The sequence below is a fragment of the Hemibagrus wyckioides genome, linkage group LG16, assembly GCF_019097595.1.
Source record: "Hemibagrus wyckioides isolate EC202008001 linkage group LG16, SWU_Hwy_1.0, whole genome shotgun sequence".
Lineage (NCBI taxonomy): Eukaryota > Metazoa > Chordata > Actinopteri > Siluriformes > Bagridae > Hemibagrus > Hemibagrus wyckioides.
Genome location: NC_080725.1, coordinates 8,972,333 through 8,988,492, shown reverse-complemented (window position 1 = coordinate 8,988,492; position 16,160 = coordinate 8,972,333). Strand labels below are relative to the sequence as shown.

General features: G+C 40.7%; 1 protein-coding gene across 3 annotated transcripts; it reads right to left on the bottom strand.

The window, feature by feature from the left end:
* Window positions 1-4,044: 4,044 nt before the first annotated feature.
* On the bottom strand, window positions 4,045-15,910 carry hic2 (hypermethylated in cancer 2). Of its 3 annotated transcripts, none has more exons than XM_058412195.1 (2): window positions 15,773-15,910; window positions 4,045-10,847 (listed from the first exon to the last, which is right to left on the bottom strand). In XM_058412195.1, exon 2 carries the CDS (start codon window positions 10,817-10,819, stop codon window positions 9,122-9,124), a length of 1,698 nt encoding a protein of 565 aa, XP_058268178.1. In that variant the 5' UTR covers window positions 10,820-10,847; window positions 15,773-15,910; the 3' UTR covers window positions 4,045-9,121. The 3 variants fall into 3 exon arrangements, with proteins under 3 accessions (XP_058268178.1, XP_058268177.1, XP_058268176.1); XM_058412194.1 differs by lacking the exon at window positions 15,773-15,910 and adding an exon at window positions 15,428-15,555; XM_058412193.1 differs by lacking the exon at window positions 15,773-15,910 and adding an exon at window positions 12,839-12,860.
* Window positions 15,911-16,160: the final 250 nt, after the last annotated feature.

The following is a 16,160-nucleotide window of genomic DNA, read 5'->3' as shown; positions in this document are numbered from 1 at the left end:
ATTGTAAGAATAATGTAACAGAGTGTGAGTGTATCAGTTCATTCTCCAGAAGCTCAGACTCTCTTGGAATTCCATGTCCATCCATACATTAGACCAAATACAGCATTGCCATGGTAACTGGCTCCCTTGGTACAAAAGAGGGGGTGGGAGTGTTCAGAGTGTGTGTGCAGCAGTAATTGGTATTGCCACAGACTACATAACCCCCCCACACACACACACACCCCACCCCACGAAACATGCCCATTCATTCACGGCAAGCAATTTTCAGAAAACATCCCCTCCCCAAACCCACACTGTCAGCTTATCATGGAGCCTGCAATGTTTATGCAGCCCTGCAGAGTAAACCAATGGGCCACGATGAGTTCCTACAGATGGTTTCAGCACGTCTTGACAAGTGCTTAGAAAGTGTACTGGACGGATCATAACTGTTCTTCCTGAAGATATTCCCTCGATTGCTGTTTTGATAAGAGTCAGATGTAGAGCACGTTGCTCTGAACTCTCCCTTAGGCTTTTGTAGCTGGGTTGAGATCTGGTGACCATGTAGACCCTGGCATGTGATTTACATCATTTTCATACTCAGTAAAGCATTCCATGTGGATGGGGGAACATCATTCCTGGAAGAGTATGAGGATAGAAATGTCAAGATAAAGGGGATCAGGTGATCAGAAGAACTTTGTGATTTACCCATCATCACTCACGTGCATTTTGTCAAGCCTTTTTACCCTATCACAGAGCAATGCCATCTAGCTTTTATACTTTCTTAAATTTCTTTTCTTTTAATTCTAGCTAGCTCGCTTACATAAAATCTGACAGGATAACTCAGGATGAATTCAGGCTCAAAGACATGCCCAAACCTGCAAACGGCAGACAGACCCTCCTAAAGACCCTCCATTTCACTATATACAGTTATAGAAAGAAATGATTTATAATCACACTATCTGGTGTCACCCAAATGAGGCTGGGTTCCCTTTTGAGTCTTGTTTCTCTTAAGGTTTCCTCCTCATATAATTGCTGGGAGTTTTCCATTGCCACCGCTGCCTCAGGCTTGCTCATTAAAGATAATTTCTTTTATATTTCTGTAAAGCTGCTTTGAGACAATGTCCAAAATTGGATTAAAGATAAAGCCCCTAACATTCCAAGTTTGTTGTAGGTTCTTAAAAAATCTATAGAGTAGCTGGCAGAAGAAACGGATCTAAATGCTTTCTAAAAATAACGGCCCTACTTACATTGTTATCGATCCATTCGTGTGTTAGTAAACATGTTAATGAAGTGGGAGCTAGCTAGTGTATTAACTTTGCCTTACATTAACCATAGAAGAAGAATTTATAATGTGCTGTTCTTACAGCTTAGTGTCTACCGCAGGGGTTTGCACGGAGCCTCTCAGCGCTGCTTTATTTTAGGAAAAGAATCCAGCTGTGCACTGTACAGCCGTGGACCATTTTCTTCTTTCACAACACAGTACATCAGGTCCAAGCTGACATCATTTACAGTTTTGCTTGTGTTCGAGTCAAATAAGCAGTCGGAAAGAAATATAACATTGATAAGTGGAAAAACCTTATGTGTCTTATGTGTACAGGAACAGTAATCCATCCATCCTCCTTTTCTTCCTGCTTTCCTTTCCCTTCCCTGTTATATGGGGTAGAACACTGAACTAAATTTGCAAAAAAAAAAAAAAAAAAAAAACCTCAGTCATGAGTCCTGAGTAATGATATTTCTTAAATGAGTTTAAAGGTTGGCTTCATCCTGGGATATGATTCACAGTTCACTTCAGAGGAATATTAAATGGATATTCAAGAGACACAAACACATTAGTTTGTCAATTGTTTTATTCAGAGGTGGGTTTAAAAAAAGTTTGGCTGTAAATCCATTAAAAAAGCAGCTTCATAACAATGCAAATGAAATGCATTTGAAATGCCTGTTAATCTTCTCAGGATAAAAAGTGATCAGAACCAGCAGGAATGTAATTTATATTGGTTAGTATTTCCAGTTTTGGTTTAAAAAAAAAAAAGGCTTGGGGTGGCACAGGTTTTATAGTATCCCCTGCTTTCTCTCTCGCACACAAGGGGCTAATACAAGCTGACAGTGATGAATGGGCTTAAAGGGGATACTGAATTTGGATGCAGCACTGGTATATTTATGCATGTGGGTGCTGAGATCTTTTTTTTCTTTTCTCTAAATCTGCATACACACAGCAGCTTGGTCTTAGTGACCCATTATGGTTAATCAAACAGCTCACAGCCTTTGATTGAAAAAATTTGTACCAGGAGTGTACCGCTTATTACTGCTACACGGCATACACTCTGCTTTAAAATATGTAAAGACAGATGCAGAGAAAGAGTATCGAATCATCCAGTTTATTTTAGGTAGTTAGTTTAACTACAGCAAAGCTTTCAAACTGAAGATATTCAGCCTAAATGTACTGGTCTTTAGCCACTGCAACATATCCTTCCTATGAACAATTCTCTTGACACTGCCATGTCTAGTGATGCCACCTACAAATGTTTGCCATAGAAAAAGACGGTGGCATGAAAAAACAAAAACAAACAAACAAACAAACAAACAAACAAAAAAAAAAAAACAGATGTCAGATTTTACTTTGAATCTTTTTTAGGGACCTGGTCTTTTGTGGCCTAGTCCCTTCAGCTCCAGAAAAGAAGCCTATTATGCCTAGTCCCAAAGCTTGCTTTTCTATAGTGCCATGGCACAGGGCAAATGGAGGAGGGAGGGAGGAGTGCAGGCCCCTCTCTCTCTCTCTTGCTCACACTTTCTCTATAAGCGAGCTGCTGTACTGTTCCATGTGAAAGGCTCAATATGCTAAATGTGCACCCTCCTTGTGCCAGCCACCTGTAGTGCCATTTCTTTTAGGCCGTGGTAGTCAGCATGGGCAGACTGGACCGTTACATTCAGCCCAGCGCAGAAGGGATGAAAGAAAAGAATAGAATAGCTTCAATGCTGCTGGACAGACTCGCATGTTAACCCCCCCCCCCAGCCCACTCCACCCCTCCTTTTTTCCTTTTTGAATTAATCCAGTGTTTGAGAGGCAGCTGCTGTACTGATGTAGCAGACACCTGGTGAAACAGTGCGTGTTTTCAACAGAAAAAACAAATCACATTTTTTATGCGAGCTTAGAAAGGTTGAAAAGGAATTGTGCCAGTGTGTGTGTGTGCGCACGCCAAAAGTTCCCAACATCAGGAGAGGAAAAAAAAAAATTCTGAAGGTGTCAAATCATCAGCTATGGCACCTGGCAAGCTCGGTTGTTTTCAGATGTGTGGTGCAAATTTGCATTTGGTAGCAGATGCCACATTTGAGAGAGAGAGAGAGAGAGAGAGAAAGAGAACAACACCAAAATCATCGTCATCAAGGGCATCTGACAACTGAATTGCCTTTCATGCATTCAGCAGCTTCTTGCAAGATCTGCATGTGATTTGGCCCCCCTCGCAGATGTGACTATAGTTAATCTATACTTAGCAGATGGGAGGAAAGTGGGGAGGGGGACGCAGCATCAACATACTAGTCATTGTGCCTGAAACTGACCCCATTCAGGGTCATTTGGCATGTGACACCACTCGAGGCGGAGCTAAATGGCCCCATGGAATCAGGCACACAAGGGCCATAAAAATGCCAACCCTCTATTCCCCTGGGGTAGGGAGGTGCTCGCTGGCCTCTTGACACACACTGGCAAGCTTGAGAGGAGAGACAAAGGGAGAGGGCTGGCCTAAATGGGCCGCAGAGGATGGAGGAAAATGGCGTATGCTAAGAATGAAGCTATGGAGAGCAGTGAAGTGTTGGCCCCCTTCATTGGTGAAGCTTGGAGAGAGGCTCCCAGATGGCAGACGGAGGTTTGTGCCATGACTGGTTTGGGGCGGCTTCCCTCTCACCCGTTCGTCATCAATCACTGGTGACTCTCCAAACCGCCAGTATGAGCCACACGCTATAGCAGAACAGACTCCGAGCCGTTGGAAGAAAGCATTGCCCCAAAAGAAAAAAACAAAAAAAACCCCACACCGCCACCCACCCTCAGACAAGAAAACTAGCCACACCGTATTGAGTATTTCAATCGAGATTTTAATGATTCTAAAATGACTTCTCATAGCTGTACATTAAGACCGTCGGGAGATTAGATCACCTCTGTACATAGTATTGTGTTCGCATAACACAATTCGAGCTGCAAGCTTCATGTAGCTCGGCCCTGAATACAAAGATCTCTGAGGAACTGAAACGTGAAACTGTGGTGTTGTCCGCAGGCCATGTTCAAGGCTAAAAATCGCTAATAGAGACAGTAATTGAACAAATATTTGCAACCCTTCTGAGGTAAACAAATCCTTTAAAAAAGAGACAGAGATACATCCATATGATGTCGATAGAGAAGAGAAGAGACAGTGGAATGGGCAGAGACCGCGTAAAAGACAGTGGACTGAATAGACATCTAGGCAGCAGGAACACAGTATTAGGTGCAATATGGCCTCAAGCAAAAAAAAAAAAAAATTATATGGAAAACACAGAGGCTTGTAAAGCTGGCTTTGGTTTACTTGGGAGTTGGTTTGGTATACCGAGGTCCGAGTGGTTGGGTAACATTTAGTGTGACACTTGACAATACTACACAGGAAATACATAGCACTGCTGCAACAGGCTACAAATCATAGCAGCAAATCAAAGATCAATATTTTTCAGTCTCCAAATGCTGATCGCGCGATCGTTAAGATAACTGAGCAAAGTTCTCTTGGTTCTTAGGGGATACAGGACCTTGCCGTCAAATCGCAAAGTGCATTTCATAAAGCTTATATTCCGCCTCGAACCGCTACGACATCAAGGTGTCTGCATGCCACTTGCTGCTTTTTTTTTTCCTGATGGATTTTGTGAGGTGAAGGTGAGCAGAAAAGAGAAGAGTTCATTCTTCTAAAAGCTTTGGCTTTGTTGGTCATATGTAAATAGGACACCCCCCTTGACAACCTCCAAAGAAATAAAGGAAACGGAATCCACTAGGAGCCTTGAACCATGATAGCGTGACAACACCACTGCTTTCAATAAAGAATACAAACACGACAAGAGTGCTTGTCCAATTAATAAAAGTCCCATAGTGTATCAACAGACAGAAGCAAACAGATAGGGAAAATGCTTTTTAAAAAAAAACAAACAAAAAAACAACACAGCCTTCAAGTCTTTAGTACAAGAATAAAAAGAACACATGATCCAGAGAACATGCATGCTTTGAGTGAGAGAAGGAACAGGATGGAGCCAATCCAGCCTTGAACAGGAACACTTCATGGGACCACATACATTCCTCACGCCTACAGCCGTGTGGGATTTGTTTTGTCGTCATTTTAAGCAATAAAAAGTAAGACCCTGAAAACACCTCATCTCACACAAAGTGAAATCTTTAACAAATGTGAAAACAGGATCAAAAAATAAATACATTCATCACTTGACAATAGATCTTTGATATATAAAAAAAAAAAAGATATCTATTGAACACTGTCAATAAGTGTTTGCACCAATGTGGTTCAGAGGAGAGGCCAGTCGCATAGAAACTGCTTCTTTTATGGGTTCAGCAAATGGCTCAGATTAAAAAAAGAAAACAAAAACAAACAAACAAAAAAACACCTAATAATTTGAATTAACAGCAGATTAAACAAATAATGACATCCCTCTTTCTAACAAACCCACAAAAATCCTACATGGTCTGAGGTAAGTCATGTTTTGTAGCTTCTATTCACACTCATGTAGACATTTGAAAGCAGCAGAATACAGAATAACAGAAATAACCGGATGCAATAATACATTAAGCTTGCACACACACACAGAGGGTGGTGGTGTTGGGGGGGGGGGTTGTTTGGGTTGGGCTGTGGTAGACATTTTCACACTTTTTTTTCTTTCATTTTTAAGACATCTACAAAGAAGCATGCTCAAACTGGCCTCTCCTCTCCTGAGGTCGGAGACTGTAAATGTTTATGTAAACAGCGAGATATACACAAGAATCATTACATCAGACAAGCTGTCAATCATTCGGTATGTGCTTTGGTTTAGAAAAAGTCTGAAATTTTGGGTATGAGCTTTATCTTATTTGTTTATACACTTTATGCTTAATAATTTTTTTAAGTTCTAAAACACTCTGAAACTTAAAAGTAAAACTTTCATGTACATCTCTGGCTTTTTTTTTTTTCCTTTTTCTTTTCTTTCCATATTTTTTTTCTTCTTTTTTTTTTTACCGAAAGCATCGTTTGAAATGGGAACGCTCTTTAAAATCTATTTTGTAGGAAACTAGTGTTTTTCATCATTAAAATACAGAAATTGACAATAGTATTGACACAGTCTTACAAATGTAGTTTCGAAAGTTCCACACTTCCAAAATATGTAGAACTATCCCTGAAGTCTGAAGTAGAAACATTATTGTCACAGTTTGAAACTTTTTGCCGTCTTTTCTCGTGCTCTTTTGGGCAACAGCTCGGAATACTTCGGCCATGCATCACATCTCTTCAATGACACTGATGTACTGCTTAAGTGCTGATACGTACACAAGAGATCAAATTGCAGCTTTTTCCTGGAATCCGCTGTGGAAGTGACAAGGACACGTTAAAGTCTCCCTGAGCTGATACACGTACTTCAACACCAGAGTGTGCTTCCAAACATGTTCTACCCAATCAGTAGGACTAAATTTTGTTTAATGAAACCCAACTTTAACATTGATAACCAATAATCCATTCAATATTATTTGTATTTTGGACCAAGTGTTGGAGCAAATGGGACACAGCTACAGGCAGCCTGTGAACTTATTAATGCCCATTAACTGCTTTAAAAAAAACTGGAAGTTTCTACAGAATAAGAACTTTGATATGTTTGGAGTCTCTGGAAAGATTGATCCCAGATTCCAGGAAAAAGGAAGTCAGTGTACATTAGAGTATATGACAATAGCTGCACCTCATGATCATTAGTAAGCACTTGCACTGGGCTTTGGATTAAGAACCAAAAAAATTATTATTTTTTTTTTAAAAAAGGAATGCCAGTAGAATTTGCATTGAGATGGGTAAAAGAAGGGTAAAAGTGACACATGGAATGTAATACACTGGAACTGGCTGTAAAATAAAATTTTTTAAAAAAAGTGTAAAATAGAGGGCATTAAAAAGTTCAGCAGTAAAATAGGATTACTCCTACCAGTGTCTGAACTGATAATGTAACAGTGACCCCCTCAAGTCAGTAACCAAAGACGACAACTAAGGTTATGGAATAAGTCGTCATTCTCTGAATTATGCAAAGGATTTCTTCAATACTTAGCAACAGACTAACATGACGTCAGTTCCGGCGTAAGCCACAAAAATAAAATAAACCCAATAGCATTTCTGTTGACTGTAGAGGCAATCCAGTGTATTGATTCCTCATTGAATGAACTTCTCCAAAATGGTGGTCATGTAACACAAACATCCCGATTCTACTCCTGTTGTCTTTCTTCTTTCTTTTTTGGTTTGAACTAAAATAAATTAGTCCTTCTAAAGTCCTTCAATAAAGTTCGTCTGCAGACAAAATTAACGACAAACCAAATCCAGACTAATGTAAACTTCAAAATTGAAAAAAACTGCCAGCCCACTAATCAGCAGAAGTTTTACAAAAGTTGTTCATTGGTTTTTAGTACAATGTCCAGTATAAACTAACATTCCCACATCATTCCTCTTTACTGAGAACTAAAAAAAAAACCTTTATAATATTATTTCTCCTGAAATGTTATTTTCTGTATTTAATCTAAAAACTTTGGTAGTGACATTCTACAGAAAAAGGTTTGTTCATAAGCCATTATTTTCCCCAGTACTAGTTTTCTCTTTGGATTTCTTTAACATAAAACTTAAATACATGCATCCAACAAGCTAAGGTCTAGTTTAACTATGTTAAATATGTTAAAAACAGAAACAACAAAAACATTAAGCCTTTGTTGAGAGATGGGCAGGTTAGGACCATTCTGAAAACCTTAAACTTTATACCTTGTAAGGGGTAAACTACATCTACACCCCTCTTCTTTCATCAATGAATGTACTGTTCTTAAGAATTAAGAGGTAGTAATGTGACAAGACTATAAAATAGGTTTTTAGAGAAGGAAAAACCTCAACAACCAAAACTGAACAACAGTACCGACAGAATGAACATTCAAAACTCAATAAAACACAAACCCTACCCATCACCCAAATCACCTCACCCCAAAGAAATATCAAAAGAACTTCCAGTTTGAACATTCACTGAATAACAATAAGTTATCTAAAACAAGTACCATTACTTTTGGCTTTTTCTCTCGAGAGTAAACCCCTATATATTATATGAGTAAACATTAGAGTTTAACCGCTCTTTTCTATACCCCCATTTGCCCATGCCAAGGCACAGAAGGAGTACTGCGTACATCCAACTCTGCCCATTATTTCAGGCCACTTTTCGCCACAAATGAAATGGTTAACCATCTAACAGGTCACCATGAGGGTTAGCAAAAAGAAGCTCCATCATGTCAGTTTGTTTCATGTAGCAATTACAATCCAAGCTGAATTAACAAATTGACAAATGTATGTGCTATGGTATAGAAATAGGCAGTGGGCATATGGTACAGACTAAAGCTTGTGAACGTGTTTGGTCAGATGCACAAAGGAACACCATAAACATTTCTAAAGGCTCTCAATCATATATTTCAATCTACCATTTTGAACTGAAAAAAATAAGTTTAGCAACTATTAGTTAATTAGTGTTTTACACGTTCTGTGGTCCAGCTCCCACCCTTGCATTAAAGGACCCAAGCAAGTGGAATTGTATACTTAGGGACAACAGCTAGAGACGCAAATAATGAAACCAATGCATAGGCTGGTCTGAAGTGATCTGGAGAGCCCAAGGAATTTTGAAAACAGCATCAGTGCCCGAGGCATACATTTGCAGCATTGAGAAAAAAAGATGCCACAGAATCATACCAATTTTTGAAAAATGTTCGTCTTTCGACTGGTGGGTCTTTAATATTTTGAACTTTCACTCCTGTCACTCAAGCCAAGAGTGAATCCTCCATCGGATCGCCCACTCATAGCCGTCATCTTCACAGAATACAGGTGTGCAGTGTACCGAAATCTTTTTGCGCTCAAGGTATTCCATTCAAAGTGTCTTTGGCTTATGATGGGGAGGTATGCATTCGAAGGTGGCTGATGAGGTTACGCTGTTGGGTGAACTTGCCCCCGCAAAGCTGACATTCATAGGGCTTTTCCCCAGAGTGTACCCGCATGTGCTCTGTGAGTCGGTATTGGCGAGTGAACCGCATGCCGCACTCCTCACAGGCAAAGGGCTTCAGACCAAGGTGGCTGCGCATGTGCCGCGTCATGGTGCCGCGCTGCGTGAACATCTTGCCGCAGATGTTGCAGGGAAAAGGCCGCGTAAGCCAGTGTGTCTTCTCGTGCTGCCGCAGCGTGGCTGGATCTTTGTAGCTTTTATTGCACACTGTACAGCAAAAGCGTCGTGAATCTACGCCATGCACTTGGACCGTCTGTGATGACAAGTCCTCGGCTTCAGCCTCGTCTTCCTTTGGATAGGCATCGTCCTCCTCCTCTTTGATGTAAAGCTCTTCCTCCGTATGAGTCTCCACATGGGCGTTTAGTTCCTCCGAGCTTGGGAAACCTTTACCGCAGGGAATACAGACATAAAGGTTGTCACCAAGAGCAGGTTCAAAGCCTTCCTGCCGATACACGTAGTTGGCACTGTTGCGTCCACCTTCATTCTCACTCTGGCCACTCTCTTCGCTCTGCTCCTGGCCATTCTCCAGTCCTTCTTCCTCATCCTTACACTGGTAGGACAGATCGGAGTTCCCTCCACCCGAAAGCCTTTCTCCAGCCACGTTTAGCCTCTTGGCAACTCCATTGGGCAAAGTGGACCTTTCCATTTCTTCACCTTTGTGACTCTCACCCTTGGCTTGTCGTCTGGGGCGCGATATCTGGCGGGTGCTTTTTTGTTGGTCAGGGTCTGGAAAATGCTGGTTCTCATCACATTCCTCTGCTTCACCTATGTCCATAGGCTCTCCAGTGGTGAGGCTCTGAGGGTTGGTGGGGAGATCATCGAACGAGGCACTGTTGGCTGTGGATTCTGAGGCAGACTGAGGTGATTCTTGTGGGATACTACTTGGACTTACTTCTTCAGTGACTGTGCTTCCTGATGGGCTTTTCTTAGAGAGGTCCAAGCCAAGTTCCAAGAGGCCACCGCTGCTGGTAATGGGGCCATTGCTCCCATTCTTACTAGTAGAGGGACTAAGAGAGTTGGCTGGGTTTGCACACTGAACATTCCTGACAAAAACCTCATCCTCGGATAACTCATCTTTGAGTAGCTCCTCGTGTCTCTTTGTTTTTTCACTGTCTTTAAACCCTGAAATTTGGTTTGGGGTGACAGGTGTGGACGACAACCTTTGGTTCCTAGAAGTTCTTCCATTGGTAGGAGTTGTGGGTTTGTTGTGGAGGGATCTGCCATTGCGTTTGAGCTTTTTTCTGCAGAGAGCAGCTAGGTCATGGAGTTGGAGGTAGCTTGCTGCCGTTAGGAGGGCATTAAAATTGTGGTCACTGACCTGATCCGAGGACAAAAGCTTGCCAGTGTAAATAAAGTCCAGTACCTGCCGAAAAATCGACGGGTTGACCATATCTGTGTCGAGGTTAATTAAGTTGTCATGAAGGATGAGGGACTTAAAGTAGATACTACTGGCTGCCAGAATGTTCTTGTGTGCCCGGAAGAGGGCATTTTCTACAACTATAATCACATCACACAGATAACCTTTGGCTCTTTGTTGGTTCAGCTGCAGCAGCAATTGTTTGGCATGATTTGGCAGTTCCATTTCCAGCTTTTCTTCTGCACCTAGAAACCTGTAAAGATACAAAAAAGATCATAAACATTTCTGATTTCAGTGAATATGTATGTTGAACAAAACTAAATCCAAAGTGAATTTGTTTACCAGTTTTAGCTGAACTAAGGGAAAAAACTGTAATTACCAGAAATCATGACCTTAATACACTTTCAAGCAGAAACCGACACAACACCCTTCTTCCAGTCTTTATATCCATAGAAAACCTAATTTTTGCTTCACAATCTATCTTTTCCTGATACAAAAACAAATACACCCCAGAAAAAAAGCAGATAAGGTGGTGCAAGAAATAGTAACATTCAACATTTTTCTTGTCTAAGCCTTCTTAACGTTCCTGCCACCACTCATTAATGCCAGCCTCCAGGGTCAGTCTCTTTGTTGAAAGATGGGGGGTTGGGGAAAAGGAGACCAGTGGATGTTTCTGGCTGGCTTGCATGAAGGACAACATGAAACTCGAGCCAGAGGGAACACCAAGGGTGTGGTGGGAACAGGTAATTCTGCAGTCCATCCACTGGATAAGCAGGCCCTGACTTGTAACAGAATCTTTGCAATTCTCAAAATAAAGGTTCAGTCATTCAGCAAGGAGTGCTGGTACTGGCTGTGGAATCTACTGAATATCACAATACTTGTCACCACTAATCAAACTGCTACTACAACAGTATTAATAGACCCAATTATATCTACTGTGTTTGTCCAGCTTCTTCCAGAGCCCATACAATGCTGTATGTATATGTATGTATGTCAAGAGGGTAAATGACTTGCATATAAGCCACTTAAGTATCAGCCAAACATATGGACACGTCTGTTTTACCTTTGTTTTACACATTACAGAATAATCCTAGACATGATATCACATGTTACTATCATTATTTCATTTAGCAGTAACAAAAATACTATTAAAATAGCATTTGCTGTGAAACTTTGCAAACTCCTGAACAAGCCTCATACTTTTCCAGCAATCTTCATATTTCTACATATTCTGAGTGCTCTTGGCTACTTTTTATTAAATTCAACAAGAAATGTACTTGTACCTTGGAAGGCATTTATTTCAAATTTAAAGGTAAACAAGATCATACACAGGCTCTATAAATAGCTTCACTATTTATGGCCTATTTGACAATCATCAAGTGAAAGCTTGTCCTGAAGAGTATGAACAGACACATTCAGTAAAGTGGGTCCAGATTTTTGTTTCATATTGTTTGATTGTCCTGTAAACCAGCAGAAGCAGTCTCTCAGAGGGTAAAAAAACCCCACAACTACAAGACTAACAAGTACATCCTTGTTATCGTTAGGCAGCAGTCCTCATTTGCATGGATCATGTGAATGGCGTGTTACTTTTAACAGCACTTCAGACTGGTTTGTACAAATTGGACACATCTGGCTTTAGTACTGCGGTTTAACATGCAACCTCATTTAATACAACTGATTCATCTCAACTGCACCATACTAAGTATTTCATAATCTGAATCCTTTGTGTTAGACGAGTGAATACAATTCACACATAACGCATAACGATCTCAGATCTCAGTAAGTGAAACTTTTCCATATGGCAATGTAACCTTACCAACATGTTATAGACCAATTTATGAATCTCACCTCATTTTTAATAGTGTGTTTGTAACAAATCCATAAGGAGCCAGACAAAAACAATATCCAGGTAAGCTTCAGGGATGAGAACAATATCTCTGTCAGTGTCTGAGTCACGCTATGGATTACTGAATGTAACATTATTCAACAGAAAGAACTTTTGATAACAGATTATGTGGAGTTTTTTTTTTTGCCTCCAGTTTACCTCCAAGATAAAAGCCAGCCCTAACATTAAGAGCGGTACCATCTCTCAAACAACAACGACGACGACGACGACAACGACCCACGTCTGTTTGACCAAATGTCTAAAGCACCAAGCTTGTAGCCCCCTAAGAAAACCCACTGGCCGTAAAATAACTCAAAAGCAAAGGTAATCAGAGAAAAGTACTTATCTGAATTGCGTACATGGGTTGATAAGGTGCTGCTGACCCTTTTTATTGCTCTGTAGACATTCCTATCCATGAACAGACCTGCACCGGCACGGAGATGAAACAAGCGGCCTAATCAGCAAGATTGCTACCTCAAGAAAAAGCCAAAGTGCAGAAAAAACAACAGCTGTGTACCATGGGTAAGACTATTACCCATTTCTTTGGATGGCACAAACATTACCGGACTTTATTTGGCGTTTGTTCTAAATAATTAGGACAGCTCTTATGAAAAACAACAAACTGTATTGCCCTCTGAATAACTAGGCAAAATTCATTAAAACAAACTCTCTCTCTATGCATATGTAAAAGGTCTTTGTTATTAGTCAAAATATAAAGAGACCTTAACTACCTTGTGACAGAGACATCCAAGGTGTGAAAAGTTCAATAAAGTCAGACTAGACCATTTGTTTCCCCACAACATTGTTACTGAAACCCACCAGTTATTTTAGAAACTTACAGAGCATTCTGAAAGAATTTCTCTTTTTCACACCCAGATTGATAAATAGCTCCTGACCCTTTTTACTGCTCTGGAGACATTCCTATCCATGAACAGACCTGCAGCAGGACAGAGATGAAACAACTGGTCTAATCAGATAGATTGCTACCTGGAGGAAAAAAAGAGCCAAAAAGTAGACAAAATCTTCTGTGGGATGTGATTAGCCAAGTAACCAAGTTCATTCAAAGCCTCAAACCCCTGTGGGCTGTTTTCATTGTGTTCAATAAAACACACACTTAAGCAAAGATTATGAGAGATTATGCTGGCTAGAAATGCAGCTGATATATTTACTATCACAGGGTAAATGGCCTTTTTTAAAAAAAAAAAAAAAAAAAAAGAACTACAATATATGAAAGATCTTTGTTAATACTAATAGTATTGCAAGCAATCTTACAAGTTTCCTTCCCTTGACCAAAACACAAACTCGATTCAATACAGTTACAACATCCCAATCTAATATAGATGCATTTCAAAAATATCTAGCTTCAAAGAGAAAAAACATTTCCCCTAATCCGTTAAGAGCTTCAAAGACAGCAGTCTTCCCTCATTTCAAGAACACTAATTTAATCAAAATGCCAGTTTGAACCAAGCGTATGTTATCTCAAGAATGCAAGACATCCTCCTTTCACTGCCCAAACCCATTTTCATTCCCTATGAGAGACAAACCTTGTTTCTTTGTCAAATCTAATCACAAAGGTTTCAAAGTGCTTAGTAAATTCTGCCCAGTTATACAAGAGAGAGCAGAATGTTGGGTCAACAGGTTGTCACAAACACGGTTCTCAGTTGATTGATGGTTATGATGCGTGCCTCAGCTGGATGTTTCTGGACACAGAATTAAGTCAACTAATTAAAAAACTAGCTGATGGAAATTACATGTTGGGTTTAGTTTGTCCTCAGAGTGAAATGTGATCTTTTTTTTAAAAAAAAACCAAAAAGGTGTGCCTGAGATTAGCAAGGAAACTAAAAACGCCTGAGTCAAGCTCTCTCCACTTTGAAAGCTGGCTGCTGGTGACAGGGATTATCAAGTACAACACCATGGGGGGGGGTGTTCAGCATTTCAGAAGAAATATGTTTCCATTGTAGATAAAATAATGACTCAAATATGAAACATTTATCACAAAAAAAGAACGAATTATAAAACGACTAAAACAGTGTGTGAATGCAGTGTTTTCAACAAGAAATTGTTGCAACACACAAACATGCCAGGCATGCTGGGCAAGATTTCAGACACGGGTCCACTGCCTTTAAGCAACATGGTTCCTGTTTCTCAAGAATATGCTGTGTTAAGAAAAAAAAACCCAAAACATCTCATTGCTCTCATTGAGGGAAACTGTCACACACATGAGGACTACTTCTACCTTAACGATGTGGACTAGATCCGTGCAGAAAGACCACTGTAAAACACCCCCTCCCCCAGTCATTAAAACAGATGAGATAAAAGGTTCACCCAAAGAAATCCAATCACGTTTAGAACGGAAAAAAGAATGGAAAACGTTGTGCCACAAGAATAAAGTTGGTGTAAAATGCCTCAATACGTCGCCTAGCACACCGTCACGTTGAAAACGGCTTAGCTAATATTAACATAACATAGCAACAGCTCAAGAATGCGAAAACGGGTTAAAAATATATTTTAAAAGACACTATTGTAAATATTGGTGCGACTTTTTTGGGTAAAACTGTTGTACAGAGACAGGGTGCTGCTGCAGCGCGTGCAAAACCCCAAACTACAGTCCACGCAAAACAAATGCAGTTTCACATTTACCGCAAAACAAGCTCCTACCTGGGATTCAAACACTCACGCATTTAGACTGCTAAAAACACACTGGATAAAACACACACACACACACACACACACACACACACACACACACAAATGCTTTTCAGTCTCGATATTTGTCCCGACAGAAACACAGATCGCGATTTTGTCAAAGGCACACAGCCCCGAAACACAGCTAATCTAAAAGTCAAATAAAAGCTGCACTGCTTCAGTGTGACTTATCACATTATTATTATTATTACCAGTACTATTATTATTGCTACTATTATAATAATGAAGGAAGCACATTTTACCTAAAAGCAAATTAATCCAGTGAATGAAGCACATTGCCCCTAGCTTGCCAAGCTTGCACTGGCGCTGTGGTGTAAAGCACTAAACAAGAGAAGCCCCTGTGGGCGCGCGCGCGCGCACGCACACGCACACACGCGCACGCGCACGCACACGCACACACACACACACACACACACACACACACGGCCCCCTCCCTCCCTCCCTCTCTCTCTCTCTCTCTCTCTCTAACACACACACTCACACCGTGATACGGTTTCAGCAATCTGTGTTTCTTTGAAGACCCCGACCGCATTAGCAGCGTACTGCCTTTCCGCCAAAAGAACAACTAATGAAAGAAAAAATTTTACCTCGATAAATCGACCGAAGCTCTTCACACAGCCATCCTGTTTTCTCATCTCACAGCTCTGGGAGCGCCATCTTGCAAGCTTGTGACGTGAAGAATCCTCACCCCTGACCCAAATTTGAATAAAAGCCAGGAAAAGAGGGGGTGAGAAAAGAGATAGAGGGGGTGAAATAGAGGGAGCCACCAATTCGCTTCAGTGCTCGAGGCATTTGGTTATATTCAGCTATGATCTAGTCACATTCACCCACCCAGGCCACTGCTGCCCACCTACTTCCACACACTGAGCAGAAATAATGCAGCAATAACAAACTAATGAAAATGCCTAAGTATAGTCGATGCAACCTTTATGTAACGTGTGCTAGTCATAAAGGTGCGTTGATTTTCAAGAAAAG